Here is a 21,443-nt window from a genome sequence, read left to right as displayed (position 1 = left end):
CCATGCTTACAATTACATTCAATTATTGATGGTAGACTGACCAAAACTGTTACCATAGAATTATTCCAGACGGAAATCCGTGTTTATTTGAGTACAAACATGAAAAACATTAATATTTTATTTTATATGTGGTTAAACATTTATTTGGAATATAAAGGGGGTGAGACCAAGAGCAACATTTTTTTTTTTTTACAATTTAGAAATTGTGATTTATTGATGGTTGACTGCACACACAAAAAAACAATCAAACAGAGGTTAATATAATAACAAAAAATGTTAGTTTTTATATCCAATAAGCGATTAAATTAATTATATATTATAAATAAATTAAATTGAATTAAATCATTATATATTCATGAAATCATTATATTATTAACCCTTTTGCTGTGTTGAAAAGCCTATAACACCTTTCGTGTTCCCGGTCAAAAATAACCAGCTTTTTAAAAATTGCTTATAATACTATAGTCACCAAATATTGGATTCAATCTTTTTGTGAATTTGTTTTCTATCAATTAAAGAAGGTTTCTGGTTAAACATTAAAGCGTACTAGTGTGATAAATTGTTCTAAATCATTTTACATTTTATTAAATATTATTGATATATATTTTTGGAAAAAATAAAATCCTCTCCAGGTCAAAATGATCCAAAACACAACATAAGAGTCAATCAATAACTTATTAACTGATATAACACTGGTGCATACTAATCAGGATAAATGCCATATTAAAATACACTTTATTTAATATAATGAAGTCTATAAAATGTTATAGGTAGTCTCCCTTATTTGGATTTGGAGTGGTTGATTACTATTAACACACAATATCCGATCTTTGTTTGTTAAACCAACCCTGTCAGTAATTGATAAAAAAAAAAAAAGATGTACTCATGAGTTAGTCCTCTTTAGCTTTGGTTTGGCTCCAAGCAAGTTTAGTTTCTTGAGAGATGCGTAATAAGGCAACACCCACAGATACTGTGATAAAACCACACAGAATACCCAAAAAGTCCACAATGCCGAGTGCTGTCCATTCCCTGAAAAGAATAGCGGAGGCTATGATGACACAGGAGGTGAAAGTCACATAGTAAATGGCCTCAAACATGTTAGAGCTAAAGCTCTCCAAGGCTTTGTTGATAAAGGTGAACTGGATCAGAATACTGACTATGAGAATTCCCAGCAACCCCAGGAAGAGGTAAAGTGCTCTGCTATCACTTGTAGGTGTTCCACTGAAGGCCTCCTGAGCAGCCAGTCCCAGGCCTTTACTGCTGGGCACAGTGAAACTCCCAAGGAGAGAACAGATGCCCACATACACCATAATGTTGGATTTTCCATGAACTGGAGACAGCCAACCAATCAGAATGATCAGTGATAAGACCACCAGTGAGATGTACACCAGGAACACTGAAACATGAGAGGAAAGATCAGAAACATGGTATGGGTCAATGTATGATAGTTCACTCGAAAATGAAAATTCTGTCATCATTTACTCACCGTCAAGTTTTTCTAAATCCGTATGTGTTTCTTTGTTCAGTTGAACACAAAAGAAGATATTTTGAAGAATATGGGTAACCAAACACTTGCTGGTCCCCATTGACTTCCATAGTAGGAAACATAATACTATTGAAGTTAATGGGGACCAGAAACCAAAATTCTTCAGAATATTTTATTTTGTGTTCAACTGAACAAAGAAACTCATACAGGTTTAAAACAACATGAGGGCGAGTGAATGTAAATTATGACAGAATTTTCATTTTTGTGTTAACTATCCCTTTCAGTTTATTCATTCCCACATCAATTAATATAATGATGATGAAGCAGGATTCATTCCAGAGAAAACAAAAGGACCTTTAAATGTCATATTTTGTTCAGCAAGTATCTATGTATTGCTATGCAAAAACAGAGCAGAGCAACCTACTAGACACTATTTGCCCACTTGAAAAAATCTGCCGTTAAGTGATTTTCACAAAAGTACAATAAGATGATTTCTATAACTTTGCAATTCATGTCAGGTTTCTTTTGTATCAGTTTTGTGTTAACCCTTCTTATTCTTAAAGGTATAATCCACCCAATAATGAAAATTCTGTCATCATTTACATACCCTCATGTTGTTCCAAACCTGTATTAGGCTACTTTCTTTCATTCTGTCTTCTGCAGAACAAAATATTCTGAATAATGCTGACAGAAAACAGTTTCGGTTCCCATTGACTTGTATTTTTTGTCCACACATGTCAATAAGAACTGAAACAGTTTGGTTATCAACGATCTTCTATGTCTTTTTTAGTTCCACAGAGGAAAGAAAGTCATAAAGGTTTGGAACGACACGAAGATGAGTAAATGATGACAGAATTAAAATTTTTGGGTGAACCATCCCTTTAACCACCAGACTACCATTGGAAATAGATGAATTATGGCTCCACCAGACATGTTTATCATACCTGGGCCCATGAGTCTTTCCTCTAGTTCCACTCTTGATGTAACATTTTCAGACTTAGGTGAGTGAATGATGAGCACAACTGAACCACAACAGCACAAAGCGCAGCCGAGTTTCCCTATGAGATTGAGATGTTCCTGAAGCAGCCAGGATGCCAGAACGGCCCTGATTAATGATGAAAAGACAAAATCACTCCAGGTCAAAGGTGCTCGGATATGCTGATTCAAATGTGAAATAAATGTCAACTGTTGTTGCTGCGGTAATATTTATTTTGAGATTGCTCAGACCACTGCATTGAATACATTTCAATTAATAAAGAATATCTTAATATAACTATAATAAAGAAATTCACCCAAACAGGACTCCCAGGGCACCAAGGGGAGTGACCACAACTGCCGGGGCAACATTGTATGCCAGAAAATTTCCGATTTGTCCCACAATCACTTAAAAAAAAGAAGCATAAATACACACTACCTTTATTAACAATAACATTAGTTACATTTTATTTGCAGATATAGAGGTATTACTCACTTGCAAGTGTACCACACCACCACACACAGTCAGCCAGGTAAGTTCCACCTGTAGTGACATAAATCATCCTTTAAATATTACATCTGGTCAGGAAGTGTAACTTCTCCTTTGGACAAAATAGGGAAATAGCGGTCTTCTGAGGTGAAATACCTGATTTGCGGGCTCGCAGTATCCCCTTTTTCTGGAGTACAAACGTGGATCCATTGATAAAACTGGACACAACAGCAATCGCAACACCAACGACTGGGAATGAAGTGTCGTCCATAAATGTATGCCAGTTTATGAACGGTCAGTGTAAGTCCTTAGATCACTCTTTAAAGCCCTTATAGGCTTGTTATGTTTTCGTGGACTTTTTTATGCACAAAAACATGAATCGGCGTACATTACATCCCGGAAGTGCATTCTCAGGAGTTCCTTGCCAAACTAACGACCTCTACTGGTTAAAGCAGAGGACCAATATCTAATATCTAATAAAGAGTAATTTAACAGATAAGTAACAGATATTTAAAGCAAATAAAACAGAATTATATTTAAAAGGCCCATTCTGTGTCCCTGTGTTTCTCGATACCTGTAGGACAAATATGAAGTGGCTGCGCCGAGCTTCAAGCTGTTAACAGCAGGTGGCGTTGTGATATAAAAAGTAAGTTTACATGTGAGCCACCATTCACTTTCATTGAATGGGGGGGAAAAGATGCAACACAAGTGAATAACTGTTAAGTCACTTTGGCTATCAGTCCCATGAGGGTAAGTAAATGTTGACAGAATTTTCTTAAAAATTACATTGCAGCATTTATTTTATTCACACAAATCTACAAGTTTTAAAATGTAACAAATTTTAAGTTTATAACAGGGTGCCCATTCCTGTTTCAGGAGATCTACCTTCCAGCCAACAACCCTGATCAAACATTAACATAATTAAGATCTTAAGGAGCACTTGGTAATTACTGACAGGTGTGTTGGATCAGGGTTGAATCTGAACTCTACAAGTATGTAGATCAGGAACAGGATTGGGCCCCTGGTTTATGAAGTATATTGTTTATTTCTCTGAATTGTGATATTGAATTTAATGATGTTGTGATTTTGGACAATTATTGTTTACATAGAAATCGATATTCTTTAAAAAAAATCCTAAAACCTATGCATGACAAAAGAAAAGTGTTAAAATGTATATAAAATATATTAATATTTTGATTGTAATATTTTTCTGCTTTTATGTTTTTATCTTAATTTTTTTTACTTATTTGAGACATGGTTAGTATTTAATTTAAGCAATATGTATTTTAATTAAAATATTTATTTAATTCGGAACAAGGGAATTTTAAATATAGGCCTAAAGGATTTCATTAGTTCTACACTTTTACTTACACTGTAATAATGCTAAATTAATTAACAATTAAATAAATGAAAAATACATTAAATACAGAAAAATTGGTGCTGTGGTGTGGCATCTAAAATCCTAATTCTTTTAAAATTACTCATGCAATTTTATGACCTCTTATTCATTTAGAAACTATACTGAATTTGTACTTTATTCATTAATTCGTCACATCTCATGATAACCTAGTAATCAAAAATTATTGAAATCGTGAAAAACGTAAAGAAATCGTGACAGGTCAAAGTACATATGATATATACACTATACTATGCCTTATACATTAATATATATTTTACTTACAATATAGGCAAGTCCAAGAAAATGCTTATTTGTGTATTATAGTTAATGCGGTAAAACCATAGACTGTAAACGAAATATACGTCATGTTATAAATTCTCAATTTTTATGAACGCCGTGCTCCATGTGCCTCTATTCCAGTCTGTGATTGGCCCTTGCGTCGTACCGCCCTCCGACTGATGTACGTCATCTGATTCTTCTGCATTTGTTTGGCTCCCAATACTGTCAATCAACATACGACATGGCCGACATTAAAGTGCAGTGAAGCTGGTGGTAGGACCGAAGCAGCAAGGATTCAATAAGACAACCGAACAGGTGAAAATGCGTTGATTCCGTTATGAATTTTAGGATAGGAAAAGGTAGCTGGGTTGTGGTATTAATAGGTTGTAGTTTGTTGAAGAATAGCAGGCCAAAGCGCTGTATTTGTGAACGTCCTGTAATGTAGCTGCTAGCGGCTGACAACCTGAGTTCAATCAACAACACACCGTTCACAGATAGCAACCTGCAGCATTACATCAATCATCTGTTGATTAAAACAACAACAACAACACTATTTTACTCGCATGTAGATACTGACATAAGTGATTAGATACGTATGACCAACAAGGCAACACCCAGTTTATTTTAAATAAATTATTTTAGTGATCCGGACTGTTGACAGGCACAGGGAAATGGTCTAGAATTTTTCTGGTGCTAGCCTCTTTGCACTGGCATCCTGTTGATTTTAGAGTCCAATATAAAGTTTTGACCATGGTTTATAGGTTTGCATGGTCTTGCTCCGGATAGCATGTCTGTTGCAGCATCGTTATTCCGCTCGACCCCTAAGATCATCCCAGAGTTTGCTCTTACGTGTTTCCAAATCAAGGTTGAAAACCAAAGGAGATCGTGCATTTTCTGTGGCAGCCCCTTGTCTTTGGAATAGTCTTCCACTGCATATCAGATCCTGTGACTCGTTAGAATGTTTTAAATCGATGCTGAAAACACACCTCTACGCTGTGGCATACAATTGCCCATAGGTTTTGGGACACTGATCAGTGTTGTATATTGAGCCATTGTTTTGGGTTGAGTAATGTTTGTTGAGTGTTTGAGTAATTTTTAGACATGTACAGCACTCTGGCCAACTTGTGTTGTTTTTAACTGTGCTTAGCAAATAAATGTTGATTCTTTTCATGAAAAAGACGACCTTTAAACAATTCTGGATTTGGAAAGACCAAATTTTCAATGTTGGATGACCAATCCCTTTAAAATTACTTGCTGTCATTTCTAGGCCTATTTTAATGTTTTATGTAATGCATTAGATGTTTGCTAGGAATAGGATGAATGTTCAATCAACACCAAGTATTATGCTGAATGAATATAGTTTTGAATTTTGGCTATATATGAAGATGGTTCCCAATTATCTGAAACAGACGGATTGCATCATCACCTACACACTGTACTGCACTGCCACTGACTGAACTACTGTGCCTTTGGGAAAATCTATTTACAAATAATCAATATTAACTGGGGTGGGATAGTCATTTTAATGAGATCTAGATAGCATGACGTGTTTTGTTTTGCTTGTCAAAGCTTCACGCCACAGTGTTAACTTGTTGTTTGATCTGTGGATGTGTCTCTTTAAGGAAGGCTGCGTCTGCAGTCTGGAGAGCTGAGGGAAGGATGCCGTCTCCATCTTTTTCCCTTGATGCCCAGCTGCGCTTCCATGACAAATGGCTGAAGATAGACCTGCAGGTAAATTTTGTCATGAATGAATTTTGTCATCGGTCCAAATATTGTCGCCTTGGATGCCCCAGCCTCGATGCTAAATATAGAGTGTTGATGGTTTTTTAGGGGGGCAGGGATGTATTGAAGTCCTTATCCGAAAGCTACTTAGTTGCACCGTTGGTCAACATTTAGCAATGTGGGTAGTACTAAGTCTCAGCAGAAACAGGAATTGTTTGTTGACATTGAAAATCTTTTGTATCTTTTCTCTTGGTGAGTACTGATGCTGAATGGCAGTAGATGCATTTTTTTGGTCAGTTGCATATTAAAAGTATCGCTTGAGGTCTTAGACTCAAAAAGCTTGTATTGTGTGTTTCTGAAAATGGTTCCCTTAGCAATGGGGTAACAGCATTTCAGTCAATGTGCCTTGCTGTCAGAGCTCTCAAAGCAAACAGAAGTCTCTTTATGCTTATTTTTCTGACCTCCTGTTTCTGTTTACAGTGAGACTTCTCACGCAGCCTGATTTTATGAATATTGTGAGCTTGTTGAAAAGAAGCTGTTTTGGTACCTTTTTGTTTGTGAGAAATATATATATAGTTATTTATTTTGGGAAACTATTGCTTGAAACAAGACTGGCTAGCTTGTCAGTTTTGTTTCGAAAAAGTGCATAACTTTTGATGTTTAGTTATGTTTCAGTGACTTCAGTTTTATAAGTTGAATAATTTTGTTCTTCCTAAGTTGGGATATGAGATGTTATTAATAGGGCTGCATTGTGATTCTTTTAATAAAAAACTGAGCCTTTGTTGTTTGATATTTGCACTAAGCCATATCACGATTTTGGTTTTACTTCAATTGTGTAGCCATGGTTATTAACCATCTTGTTGCCATGTCAACTGTGGTCCGTGTTACGTTCATATTTCATTCGAACCGCAAAAAAGACATGTAAACGAACCAGAAACAAGACATGAAGTCACAAGATGTGACCTTAAAAAGGTCTGAATGCTCAAGAATGCCTGTTTTTTTTTTCTCGTCATTGTCGCGATGTTGCCCATCACAGTTCGGTACAGGAATCAGAACAGTGTCTCCTGGGAATCCTGCCACTGTTTTGACTCCTTTATGCATTTTATAAGTTCTTCACTAGTTGTCAGCTCCAGCATATACCATCATATGTACGCATATACAGCATTGAATTTAAAATGGTACTGCATGATTACCATATTCATATACTCTTAGTATTCATATTCTGATATTACATGGTACTTTAAAGAGTAAATTTGGTACTACCATAGTACATGTCCTAAAGCAAGGTAGTACTAATTTTGTTATAGCTTTTTGTTAGTGGTGGTTGTTGATATGACCACCATTTATGTTAAATTCCATTTATCTTTTTACACACATTAATGGTATTTAACTGTTTTAAAATAGGTTTGTGTTAAGTGTGGTAGTAGATTATACAGCAATTTTATTTCTCTCCACAATGTCCAATTCTGTGATGACTATGGTTTTCGATTATGTCTATTTTACAATTTTCAGTTGTCACACCAAACAGTTTGGCTTTTGAAAATGTGACATTTTCTAAATTAAGATGCGTGTAGATGTGCTATACCGCTACATGATTATTGACATCTTTTTGCAGAGATATTGCCTCATGTTTTGAAGGGGAATACATCTGCTGTGAATAATTGTTCAACACGGATTGAGTTTCAAAACACTGGATGAATTTAGTACTAATTCTTGGTAGTAGTGCAGTGATGACTTATGAAATCAACACCCCAAAATGGTGTTTATGTGTATCTGTATGTTTGGGTCTCCGTGACATTTGTCTGGAGTATTGCTCAAGGTGCTGTAGCTGTTATTAGCATCGGCTCGATGGTTGTGAAAGTCTCTCTGATTTTTACTGTTGGAAGGTGTCTCGGTAATTTTTTTTTCCCTCACATTTGAAATTTTGAATCTGGGCTCGGTGAGTTTCAGTAATTATTGCTCAATTACTCAGTCAGCATTTGGTAGCATTATAAGGTGACTGCTGGCTGAAATGGAAATGCTGTAGATGCTAATGGTAACCAAAGGATCCCTGCCATTTATATAATGTTACAAAATATATATATTTCAAGTAAATGCTGTTCATTTGAACTTTTTTTTGTTGTTGAACTAATTGATCAAAGAATTGATTTTTTTTATCACAATTTCCACAAAAATATGAATAATAATAAGAAGAAGAAGAAATCTTTCTTGAGAACCAAATCAGCATATTAAAATGATTTCTGAAGGACCATGTGACTGATGGCTGCTGAAATCAGCTTTGATATTCAAGGAATAAATTACATTTTAAATATACATTACATTTAAAAACAGCTATTTTAAACAGTGATATTTTCACAATATCACCGTTTTTAAGTGTCTTTGATCAAATAAATGCAGCCTTGGTGACCGTTGAACGGCGTAAAAAACGTTTGAATGTTTGTGTGTAGTTTTACTTTTAACAACATATTTAAATGTCATATTTTAGGTCATAAAGCAATATATTTATATTTTTAGTTTAATGTTAAGTCTTCTTTTCTTAAAGTATAATAAATGAATATCTCCTATATAATAGCCTATCTCCTCTGTGTTACAGCGGGCCTTCTCTCCTGAAGGACTGAGCGAGATGTGGAACGAGATGGTGAAGGATGAAGAAATTGTCTTTGACAGAGAAGAGTCTGCCCATCCAGGTAAAAGCCCCATTCCACTTAAATCCTTTTGGATTACTATATATTTGTGAAGTTGGCTTCTTTTCATGATGTTTTCTAAAACTTCTGAATTTCTCAGAGGACTGTGCCGATTGCACACAAAAGAAAGATGATACAAACGATAAGGAAAAGAAGGAAGAGGAGGAGGCAGTGGGGGCTTCATCTTTCCATCACTCCATCATTGAGATGTGGGACTGGGGGAGGCAGCCAGGTGGGTGGTGATGCTTATTGATATACCCTGGGTTCAAATAGAGAGTGCTGAACTCAACATGCTGATTACTGCATCCTCTGACTGCCATCTTGCAAGGTCATCATCCCACTCATACGACATTGGCTCAATCTGCACAGGATTTCCCGCATACTAAAAAAAAACACATTTCAAGATCTTGCACTCTGTTTCATTCAGAAATTCATTCAAAATTCTGTCATTAATTACTCACCTTCATGTTTTTTTATGTTTTGAAAAAGAAACATCTTAAATCAATATTTACGGTTTAAAATAACCGCATTCCTGTTTGAGCTGCGCGCTAAAGCTGAAGAGCTGAAAGGACACCGGGAAACTGAAACGCTTTGTTAGCAGGTTAATTAACTCAACCAAACGCATCATATGTGAGAATAATCAGATATTTATACAGCATAAACATAATATTAGAAATAGTCAGCGCTCCAGGCTAACATTTGAGAGGAGTGGCACCAGCGCCACTAAGTTTTATGCAGTGCCACCACCTGATTTGGTGTCGCTGGAGGAAAATTTATCATAAAGTTAATTTAATCATAAAATTGCTATTGTTTTGTTAACAAGTGCAGTTACTAATAATATTACATGTCTGTTTATTGGAAATTGAACCGTGAAGGACTGAGCTTGAATTGATATGCAGATAAAATTAACTTTTGTTAACAACAGTAATGTCCAAAACTTTTTTTTATATATATATATATAGGGTAAATTTAAATATTCTACTCTTATTAAATGTACCATTGTTCTTCTGTAGCAGGGGTGTCTAAACCTCGGTTCTGGAGGGCCACTGTCCTGAAGAGTTTAGCTACAAATTGCCTCAACACAACTGCCTGGAAATTTCTAGCATGCCTAGTAAGACCTTGATTAGCTGCTTCAGGTGTGTTTATTTGGGGTTCGAGCTGAACTCTGGAGGGCCAAAAGAGCGGGATTGGACACCCCTGTTCTGTAGTATCATACTTAACTGACAGCTTCAGTGATTATACAAGGAGACATTTTTTCTTGTTTTCTGTGCAATTCAGTCAAAATTTGTTTTTTGTTTTTCACGAGCCAAGTCTACTGGTTATAGTGGTAATTTCATGTTTTTTTTTTAAATAAAAGTGCTTGTTTTCCTACACCTCTAAACTTTTAGTTTTGCAAATCATCACATTTAAAATAAATATCATTAAAATTGGATAGTATTTAGGGCTATGAAGTGCTGGAAAAAGTGTGAAGCACTTGAATGCCCTTGATAAGTGCTTGAATTTCAATCTCAAGAGGTTGTATGAAACGCTGAGATGAATATTGTAAAAAACAAAACAAAAAAAACATTGACTATTTCTGCCACAATACCATTGGGTGTTACTACATTAAATCCATGGTGAATGTTGGTGATTTGTGGACTGAAACACCTTAACTTATTTTATTGCACAATGTTTCTCCTGGTTTCCATGTCAGTTCTGTTTGATCTGATATCTATAGCTTATAACAGAATTCTGTGCCGAACATTTCCCACTAGATCTCCCAGCGCTGTGAAGTAACAACCGCCTTGACCTGACTGCATAAACCAACGATTACTAAACACAGCAACGTACTCATGACAAATCAGTCTTTATACTGACTATGTGCGGAAACAACGCGAATGTGTCTGTACATAAATGCTGTGTGCGATCAGTGATCGAGAGAGCCGCGTTTACTGTACATCTCCTGTACGTCACCAAAATTGTGCTTTTCAGAAACAATGACAGTATATTACAGAGCTCATATTTTAAACCAAAGCACGCACTGGAATGAATAATTCACTAAAAACTCAATGTGAGTCTCTATTCTCTCTGATGTAATCAGCCTGGCCTTCTTTACATTAGCACTGTTTTGGACTGATTGTTTGAATTAATTCCATTACTGGATCACTGAAAACTTTCCCGTGTTTATCGGCTTAAAATGGTCTGGTCACAAACAGCAGAAGCAGAATTGGGTTAAAGGGTTAGAATGGAAATTTCCTCCTACCAGGGCCACAGGTTCATGAAGATGCTCAGTGTGATAAACTCCCGACTTCTAAGATAATCTAACTGCGTGACATAAATTATGTTAATGACCCAGCTTCACATACTTGCGTAATTTATTTGTGTTAATTTATTTTAACTCGTTAAGGATTTTGAAATGAATCACACTCGTTAGCGCTGACAGCACTAATTAGAACTTATCTGCACAAAATCACACGAATGCACAAGTGAACTTGAAATAATTACGTTCTAGTCAGAATGTGTAACTTCTGTTGTGGATGTGCTCTTCCTGTAACAACGTGCTGAAACACAGCAACTAAACCCAAATAATTCACAACGTTTTATTACAATAGTGTTCTCTATATAATGTTGTGTATATGACAGTCCCAATCATAGTTATTAATGTGCATTGCTGTTTGAGCTGCGTGTGTTGAAGCTAAAGATGTTCACTGGTAAGCTGGAGCGCTTTACTACTGTTAATTAACTTAACCAAACGCATCCTTTGTGAGATTAATCAGATATTTATACAACATAAACAACATAATATTAGAACTTATATCTGCACAAAATGATGCGAATGCTCACGTGAACTTGAATCAAGTTACGTGCTAAGCAGTACTCCTGTTGTGGAAGTGCTTTCCCTTAACAACCTCCTGAAACACGGCTACTAAACACAAAGAATTCGCACAATAGTGTCTCATTATAATGTTCTGAACATGACCGTCTCAATCATAGTTATTAATGTTGTGCATTGCTGTTTGAGCTGCATGTGCTCAAGCTAAAGAGTAAACTGGAACTCTTTACTTCCGCATTAATTGACTTAACCAAACATATTTATAGGATTTATCTCACATAGAATGCATTTACACACACACACGCACACACACACACACAAAATAATCACAATATTACTACTTAAAATTGTAAATGCGCTTCCTCTTCCCGTAACAGCACGCTAAAACACATTTTTTCTTTTACAGTAGTGTTCTCATAATTTCATGTACTCTATATAACAGACTTGCACTTCACATGTTGCACTTAACTGTGTTTTCCTTTGCAAAGTGATTCCAATCATATTTCAAGCAATTCAAAGCCATCATGGCGAACAGTGAGCATCTGAATCCAGTGTCTCAGCTGGAGGAAATAATAAATCTATTGTCTTTAATATATCGTCCTTATTTGCCTATCGGGTCGATAACGATAACATTAAAATGCATTCCTAACTTATGTGGATTATTTTTACGATCTCTTTATGAACTTTTTAAACCCCGCGTCAAAGTGGTAGTTGCGTAGACTGTCAATGGAGGGAGAGAATACTATCAGATTTCATTACAATTATCTTCATTTGTGTTCCGAAGATTAACGAAAGTCTTACGGGTTTGGAACGACATGAAAGTGAGTAAATGATGACAGAATTTAGGTCAATAAGCAAAATGCGTTTTTTTATGTCTAAGTATTATTAACTTCGCTGTGTGACATCCTGCATCTAATCAACTGCAAGGGCCCCAACTTCACACACTGTTCAGTATATGACATCTAAGTGCAAACCCTTGAGCAGTTTCCATTGGCCGTGTTTCCCCTCAGCACAGCACTGTAATGTAGGATAGCAGATGGATTTGCCACATCTAAATGTGGCCCAGTTATTCAGCCCTGTCACCACACAGGTGACCTACTCCCTCTCTGGCAGTGTGTGACCCTCCATGTGTCTCGGTTTGTGTGTGTGTTTTCTGGTTCCCCTTGGCGCGTGAGGTTTTTGGGGCTCGGGTGACTGTACATACTGTCTGCAAGGTTATTTTTACCATATGTGTGGTTGTAGGGCCTGTGTGTTTACAGACTGGTCTAGGTGGAGCAGCTTTCTGGTGGGTTATGATAAGAACATTTCAATGGGGGCTTATGTGGCTTTCCATCAGCATCACATGGAAGTAGCATCACATGGTAGTAACCCCTCTGATATCCCACCCAAATGTACTGCCACTCATAATAGTACAACTAGCATGATTGTGAAATATAGGTCTCTTTAACCTATAATTGGATTTCTTTAACATCCTATTGCAAAAATATTATGACTATATCAGTGTTTATTTTACGGTTTAAAAATATTTTATTACAACAGCTAAATCTTTGTTTCTGTGGCGCTATATATTACGAATCACAGAATAAACACTGAGCTATAACATTGTATCTTAAGAGATTTCATACAGTAAAGTTGCCATATTTATGTGTACTACTGTTCAAAAGTTTAGGGTATAAGAATTTTTTTTTTTAATTTAAGAAATTAAGAGTTTTATTCATTTAAGGATGCACTAAAATAGTCTAACAGTTTCTAATGCTGTTCTTTTAAACTTTATACTCAAAGATTCTTGATTTTTTTCAGTTTCCACAAAAACATTATGCAGCGTGATAGTATTTCAAAATATTGCTGTTTTTATTGTTTTTAAGCAAATAAATGAAACTTTGATGTGGTGAGCATAAGAGATTTAAAAAAAATCATCTTAATAAACTTACAGAACAAAAACTTTTGTTTTCATGGTTTTTGCTTGATTCTCTTCAAAGAATAACATGCAGGACAAATAAAGGCTAATTTTTACTTGCTGATTTGGAGGATTCTAGAGATTGATAAAGCTATGTATTGTAGGAGATCTTTTTTTTTTCTCAGTTTTCCTTTTGTAAAATAGCCTGTGTGTTTTGATCTGAATAATCTGGCCCTTGAAAGAGAGCGGTTGAAGAGCCCTATCATTTCCTGTCATCTCTCCATTGTTCTAGTGATAAAAGTGGTGAGGAAAAAAGGACATTTACTGATAACAGCACCAACTACTTCTATTCTAAATCAGAATGTTGAATTGCGGGAAATGGACGGATGCTGGTGCTTTTTAGCTTCTGTGGGAGCCCGTTTAAAGCGAAACAAATAAAGTAAAAGCATGTCATCCTAATCATTGTGTGACGTGCTCAAACCCTTTCTTTTCTCGCTCAGACTCACACTTCCATGCACTATAACATCTTTTTGGTGCTGTATAGACTGCGCTACTTCAGGGCCTGTGAGGGTTAGGCAGCTTGGCTTACATAAAGCTTAAGTGGATTTAAGATCGGCTATTTTGATTCACCCTGTCTGCATGTATGAGGCTTTTATCCAGAGGCTGTGAAGAGATGAATGCATGCACATCAGTAACAACCGTCCACTGGAGCCGGGCGGACAGTTTCAGACAAGCATAATGAAGGCTTTAGATTGGAATGCACTTCAAGGCCTCATGTTGCATCAACCATTGTTATACAACATCATTATTACTACGTCCAGTTCTATATATACTTGCATTTTTGTTCTTTTCTACTTAAAGTTGTAAATCACATAAAGCAAAAGATATTTCTTAGCACTTATTTTTAACTCACCGTAGTAACAGTTAACTATTATGATATACAAAACTGCAATAAAATGCTAATGTCTTATGGCGTTCATCACACAGAGACTATTTATAACCTTTGTGTAGTCAGGGATTTAAGTAGCAAAAGTTAAAAGCCCTCGTGAGCAGGTCTCTAAATACAGTTTTGATACTATATAATGTTTTGTAATATTTCAAATATTTTAAATAGTAGACCAAAATATATGTAGTAAAATTGGGCTGTCAAGCGATTTACATAAAATTTTTTGAAAATCGCTTGACAGCGATTTTTAAAAAAAAATTAATTACATGATGTTGCCGATTAATTAATCGCATATCCGTTTTGGCTGAGAAATAACCCCCAAAGTAAAAATCATACTCATTATTGTTTTAAATTAGAAAAGTATCAAATAGACATGAATCAAGACACTTTACCACTCACCTGAGGCATCAGTCTTAAATGGTAATATTACAATATAATCTGTTTCTTTAATATATAGTTAAGTTGTTGACTTAAAGGTATTGTAGGTAGAAATCCACAAAAATACTTTTTGTCAAAATTTGTTTAAACTGTCTTTATGTATCAATGCATAATTAAAATGTAAGTACTCTGGAAAAGAAATTATACAAATCGAGTGTCTGTAGTCCTCTTAGGACTACAATAAACACAGCTCATTATTCCATTAACTCCCACTCCCTCCCTACTCGGCTCCTTCCAAAGCCACGCCCCCAAAACAAATGAACGCGCGATCCCGGCCGTTCGCTCAGCTGGAAGAGTCGGACGTGTTTACCAGCTTTACCAGATGTAGTGACATCATGTCAGAATCACAAGTAATAAAATAACTAACTTTATCAGTATGAATATAAACAATTAACATGGCTGTTAGTACTCACTATCCAGCTTGCATAACGATACTTGTAAAGTTTAAAATATTTTGCTAGCTCGTAACGGAATCAAACTCAATATAAGGCAAAGCTATAAATAGCTTCATTGATACACGTTTGCCGTTACTATCAGTTACACTGTGATGAAGGTGAATTTGTAAGATTCATAACATAAGATTGTTTACAGATAAACTGAATTACATACACTCAAACACCTTCTCACAACTGCATTGCAGACCCAAGATAATATAACACACACACACACACAACATATATTGTATAGCACATACAGATACAACATAAAGACATATGTAAACATATGTAGAGCATATAACAACAAACCAAACGTGAAAAAACGGAGCAGGTAGAGTTCACGGTGAAAATAGGAACACAGTTTAGGCAGAGTGTAAAGCTAGGTATAAAAATAGATCCCCTAAACTTTTTAACCTAAAGTTAGATTCGGCGAAATTAAATAAAACAGCTTTCGACTGCAGATAGGCCTATTGCTTATTTATCGTCTCAACCCTGGCTCACTAACAGTAACGTTATACTAGTCGACACCAAAGTTACACTGTCATAGCTAAGCAGGTACCGTTAGTTATGCTACGTAACGTTAGGTAGCTAATATTAGGTAGTTAGGTGTGCTAGTGATACATGCTTCATGAAAAAATAAATGCCATCAAAATGAAAACAGCAAGATTACCTGTCCAGCAGAAATAAAGCCATCATGGAGTCACTTTTCAGCCCCTTGAGATCACTCAGTAGTAGCCGACGCTGGAAAGCCACGCCGACTCTCTTATGATTTCTTTATTTATCCAAAGACTTTTTGTTCATAGCCTTTTCAAATACTGTCTTCCTTTTTTTAACTCGTTTGACTTCGCTGCCTCTATATGCAGGTAACGTTACTGAGAATTGTGACTGTTCTTTCTCTGCCATAATTGTTTGTTATTACTAGCTTCCGTTCCTTTTCAAACGGGTGCGCGCATTTGGGCTCCTCCTGTATCAGCAGAGGTGGTATCCATGGTAGCGAGGGAGAGTGACAGTCGCCCCAGCCAATCATTTCTTTCGTCCCGAATGGAATAATGAGCTGTGTTTATTACAGTCCTGAGAGAACTACAGACACTCGATTTTTATAATTTATTTTCCAGAGTACTTACATTTTAATTATGCATTGATATATAAAGACAGTTTGAAAAAAATTGGAAAAAAGTATTTTTGGGGATTTCTACCTACAATACCTTTAATTAGTTGACTTAATGATCACATTGCAAAGCCTCTTTCTATTAAATCTCTCTGGAATCGTGAATTATCCATTTTAATTTATCTGTCGACTGGGAGAGGGTGTGGTCTAATCTTAACTTCTAAAAACTGGGCTCATCATCTTATCCATTTCAAAGTCATCCATAGGGCATACATGACTCCTTACAAGAGATTGGAAATGAAATTCCAATCAACCTATAACTGCCATATCTGTAACACTGTATCATCAGGTACCTTTCTCCATGTTTTGGGATTGTCCTATGGACTAATGTAAACTTGGTTTTGTCCTCCTTACTATAAATTGATTTCATGTCTAATCCAGGTTTATGTCTTCTCAATGATGATTCTGACTTCTGTATAAGTTCATTGCAAAAGAGAATGTTGTTTGCTGCGCACATGTGTGCAAAAACTTATTGGATCCATAGCCTCCATAAAATATTGACTTGTGATTGTACAACAGCACAATTTTTAAAAGGCTAAATCTAGTACCATTGATGCATGGCAATGCTTTTCTTCCAACATATTGGATTATATAAAGGAATGACTATATTCTTTCATATTGTTAAATTATTGATAACATGTCTGTTGTTTCCCCTTCCCTGACTTACTGTTTGAATGGATGTTATTTTGTTGTTTCTAAAGAAAAGTTGATAAAGACATGAAAAAAATAGAAATGAGGAAAAAGTAGCTTCAGAAAGTCTAGTCTACAACAGCCATGTTTAAATGTATTCATTGTTTTTTTTAAATAATATGAAATTATTGTTTTATTTTTATGAAATGATACTCTAAGAAAGAAACTAAAACTGCCAATAGGTGCCGGTTAATGTCTTAATGGGCAAGTCATTTTTTCATTCATTCACCCGATTTGTTGAAAACCTGGAATCATTCAGTAATGAAACACCACTGTGTGTTGCTCGGAGACGCACAACAGTTATACTGGCTGGCTTTATAAGTAATATTTTTGTTGGCAAAATTGAGCAAAAACAGACAATATTGTTGCCTAAAATATAACACTATATTAACTTATTTTTTTGAACTGTTGTATAAAATCAATATCACATGCACATCTCATGCTATTTAGGACAAACACAGCACTCATGAAATGTTGCAGTTGTTGCTTGTTTGATATTACTTAACTATATATCATATGATAATAAATCATATCTGAGGCAAAATCATATCTTGAATTTTAGGGGCATGTTATGTAATAAAGTGTTTGCTTTATTTATTTATTTATTTATGAATGTATTCCGTTATTTGTACAGAACCTGGAGAACTAAAGGACTGTCTGATGGCGCTGGTAGATGACCAACAGAAGCTGTCTTCGCAGACAGCTAAGAGCACACTTTCCTCCCTGCGTCTGAGCCAGAGACTGGTGATCCTGGAGCGCTACCTCATCTCACTCACCCACAGCATGATGGAGGAAAAGTACAAAGTGCGCTGGAAGAGTCCCCCCAGCCCTCCGCTCTCTGCCATCGATAATAAAAGGTTTGAGAAAAAGAGCTTTGATTTGAAGTTGGATTACCTTTTAAACTTCTCAGGTTAGAAGCAATGAAAATAATGGTCTGAAATGTTTTGTCTGTTTCCTTAGCACTCGGCCAGTCAGTAAAGGAGTAGAGGGTTTGGCCAGGGTGGGATCAAGAGCAGCGCTTTCCTTTGCCTTTGCTTTTCTCCGCCGAGCCTGGAGATCAGGTAAGCTATTTCCAGCATGGTTTGGCTGGCCATCAGGGTTACTTGCAGACAGTGCTGGGTTGTAACTGATTGCATGTAATCCAAAAATAAATACTGATCATTTGGATTGTTACGTTTTAAAATACTCATTTTCTGAATACAGTTACTTTTTTGATTGATTTCATGATTACATTACAATTCTGACAATGGCAGTAAATTATTCATTGTACATTTATTCTCCCTAATACTTTTTTCATCTTAGAAATTTTTTTTTTCAAAAACCCTACAGCTAATATATAGTACAACAATGCATATCTAATTAGGTCCTGAAAAACAGATTAATTATAAAAAATCCAGGAATTATTCATGTCACTTCATATTTACATGCAATGCAGGTTTTCCTCAGCTTTTTTGCCAGCTGAACCTTTGACTTAATAATATATTTACTTGAAGTAACCCCTGATATTTTTAAAATGCACCTATTATGCCCCTTTTCACAAGATGTAAAATAAGTCTCTGATGTCCTCAGAGTCTGTAGTTAAAGTTTTAGCTCAAAATACCTAACAGATAATTTTTTACAGTATGTTTAAATTGTCACTTTTTTATGGGCTAAGAAAAACATGCTGTTTTATCCCTTTAAATGCAAATGAGCAGATGCTGCCGACCCAGAGGGCGGAGCCTCACGAGCTAGCACTCTGTCAGGACAATCTATCTCACAGAATTATAATATCAAAACAGAAACTCTCAGTAGCGGTGTTCATTTTGACACGGAGTCGGACAATAATGCCCACAGAGCCAGAGAATATATGCTGTATGGAGGTAGACCAGGTATGGTTTAGTTTAATTACGGTTATAACGTATTTGTCATCTGTTTTTATCCACTATTAATACAAGCCTGCCTCAGCGACCCTCGCCAAATAATGGCCAAAATATACTGATGAGTTCAATGAAGTTTATTGTACATCACACAAAAGATGAAGCGTTAGTTTTACTCCAGAAAATCACCGTAAGAGCTGAATAAACACCAAATAAGAAGTCTTAGCCATAAACTCAGTAACGTTAGGCCTATCTCCAGAGACTAGGATGACCAGACGTCCCGAAATCTAAGCTGTTGTCCCGAATCCGACTCTAATTGTCCTGAAAATTATACTAAAGCAAAATCTTAAGTAGTTATTGTCTGATAAAACATTAAAAACTGTCCGTGGAGGTTGAGTTCGTCCTGCAGCCAGCCCCCGCCGGCTGCTCATTGGCTGCAGCATCTTTTTGTGTTTTTTTTTTAAAGTTCTACTAAGATACCATAGGCATGAATTTAGATATACCTTGATAAGCTAATTTTCATTCATTAGTTTCGGTGAAATGGCTGGTGTAACAGAACCCCAACACATGCCGCTAAAAGGCAAAAACGTCTCTGCAGGTACCAAGAGGAGTGGGTGGGGAAGTATCCAGGTATCCATAGTAGGCTAGGACTACTCCCTTTACAGGGTGGCTGTGTACACACTGCCAACACACATTTATGTTCAAACGCCATGTAAAAGTGAATTTTGTTAATTGTCGCATGCAGGTAAACAAAATATTTCATCTTTTTTTAGGAAGTGTTTTATTTTGATATTATTTATTTCATTTTTAATGTTTATGATTTAAATAATATATTTTCATGAACTCACAATCACTCTGCAGTTCCACTATGAGCCCCAGTCTGGGAAACCCTGACGTAATATAATTTTTAATGCACTTCATGTTGTTGATGGAAAATATATTCCATTCTTTCTTTTTTCACTTTGGATTTTTATATCAATATGGTACAAGATTATTCTATTCAAATCAAAGTGATAAACGAGTTGGGTCAAAAATGATCTAAAAGTAATTTAAAACTAGTCAGATTATATTACCTTAAATGTGTAATGTAATGGATTGTTATTAACTACATTTTTTGTCATGTAATTTGGAATCAGTAACCGACTACAATTTGTAAGTAATCTACCCAGCACTGCTTGCAGATTACCCAGCATCCATTGCTCGAAACAGGCTTTGATTATAACAACATTTCTGTTGACAAAATGTTCAAGGCATCTGTTTTTAATGAGTGGTTTAACGTAATCAGAGAATTTGCTGCTACTTTACTTCTTTCTCCTTTTATCTGAATCTCCAGTTGTTCATATATATCCAGTGGCTCTTATGAAGTTGTGTGTATATATACGGATCACCTGTTCAGAAATCTTTCCATTTAATGTGTAGGTTGCAGAAGCTTTGACACTGTATTTCACTCCATGATCCCCTTGTAGTATTCCGGTGTTATACCGATCTGCATGAGAAATGACATGCAAAGACAGAATATTGTGTCCACAAACCAGAAACCATTTCTTCAAAACCAGGTTTTTGGAAATATTGACAAGCATTACTGAGCATAAAGCATATGAAGGCATCCCATGATATTACTGACTAATTTATCAATCTAGTGTAACACATTAGTGACTTTTAATGAGTTCTTGTAAATTTTTTATGTGGCCTACATTTACAACAGTTGTTGGGCCAAATGATTGCTCAACTTGTAGAAATTTACGAGCTTAATGTGAAGCACATGAAATTGTTTTTCTGTTGGGCCGGGTATTAATCTCCACTTCAGATAGGTAGTGGTGCTACAAAAGGTTGACTTTGCAGCTTAACCCAGACTTGAGGGCAAACATGAGCAGAAATGTATTTTCTGCTTGTAGCTGAAACCCTGAGTCTGGGCAGACGTTTACAGTCTGGTAGGAGATATATTAATGATCCTTTTAGAGCAGTGCTGCACCGTGTCCACAGGGACTGGGTGGATACAGCTTCTCTGGCCCGGGAAATAAAGCCACCCAGAAACCTGAGCCAAATGAACATTCCATTGAACAAATGAGAACTGCTATAGTTGTGAGAATATGAGAGAAAAAATAAGGATGGGAAACGGAGGAGGCAGACGTATGAGAGGAAGGGTGAATGTTTATCCTGTGTT

The 21,443-nt window shown here is 36.0% G+C and overlaps 2 protein-coding genes and 1 long non-coding RNA gene across 4 annotated transcripts in view; 2 read left to right on the top strand and 1 right to left on the bottom strand.

The window, feature by feature from the left end:
- Positions 1–487: 487 nt before the first annotated feature.
- Positions 488–3,237, bottom strand: nipa1 (NIPA magnesium transporter 1). The gene is made up of 5 exons (XM_077198439.1): positions 3,108–3,237; positions 2,958–3,005; positions 2,779–2,869; positions 2,431–2,591; positions 488–1,396 (listed from the first exon to the last, which is right to left on the bottom strand). Exons 1-5 carry the CDS (start codon positions 3,220–3,222, stop codon positions 891–893), a joined length of 921 nt encoding a protein of 306 aa, XP_077054554.1. The 5' UTR covers positions 3,223–3,237; the 3' UTR covers positions 488–890.
- On the top strand, positions 1,317–3,212 carry LOC143706489 (uncharacterized). Its single transcript, XR_013192982.1, has 3 exons — positions 1,317–1,427; positions 2,939–2,994; positions 3,079–3,212. It is a non-coding gene; the product is annotated as an uncharacterized LOC143706489 (long non-coding RNA).
- A 1,609-nt stretch (positions 3,238–4,846) lies between the features above and the next one.
- The window catches only part of herc2 (HECT and RLD domain containing E3 ubiquitin protein ligase 2), a 68,519-nt gene continuing 51,922 nt past the window's right edge, over positions 4,847–21,443 (top strand). Inside the window, exons 1-6 of one of the 2 annotated variants that reach the window (XM_077198437.1) lie at positions 4,847–4,944; positions 6,252–6,360; positions 8,945–9,038; positions 9,136–9,267; positions 18,058–18,280; positions 18,384–18,484. In XM_077198437.1, the coding sequence (XP_077054552.1) occupies positions 6,289–6,360; positions 8,945–9,038; positions 9,136–9,267; positions 18,058–18,280; positions 18,384–18,484 (622 nt within the window). In that variant the 5' untranslated portion in view covers positions 4,847–4,944; positions 6,252–6,288. The remainder of the gene's footprint in view (positions 4,945–6,251; positions 6,361–8,944; positions 9,039–9,135; positions 9,268–18,057; positions 18,281–18,383; positions 18,485–21,443) is intronic. The other variant, XM_077198438.1, reaches the window with a different exon arrangement.

This window comes from Siphateles boraxobius, unplaced genomic scaffold (genome assembly GCF_051911475.1).
Source record: "Siphateles boraxobius isolate OS27281-9 unplaced genomic scaffold, OSU_SipBor_1 41, whole genome shotgun sequence".
In the NCBI taxonomy this organism is placed as follows: Eukaryota; Metazoa; Chordata; class Actinopteri; order Cypriniformes; family Leuciscidae; genus Siphateles; species Siphateles boraxobius.
Note: the sequence above shows the minus strand (reverse complement) of the source record. Positions and strands in the feature narration are given on the sequence as shown.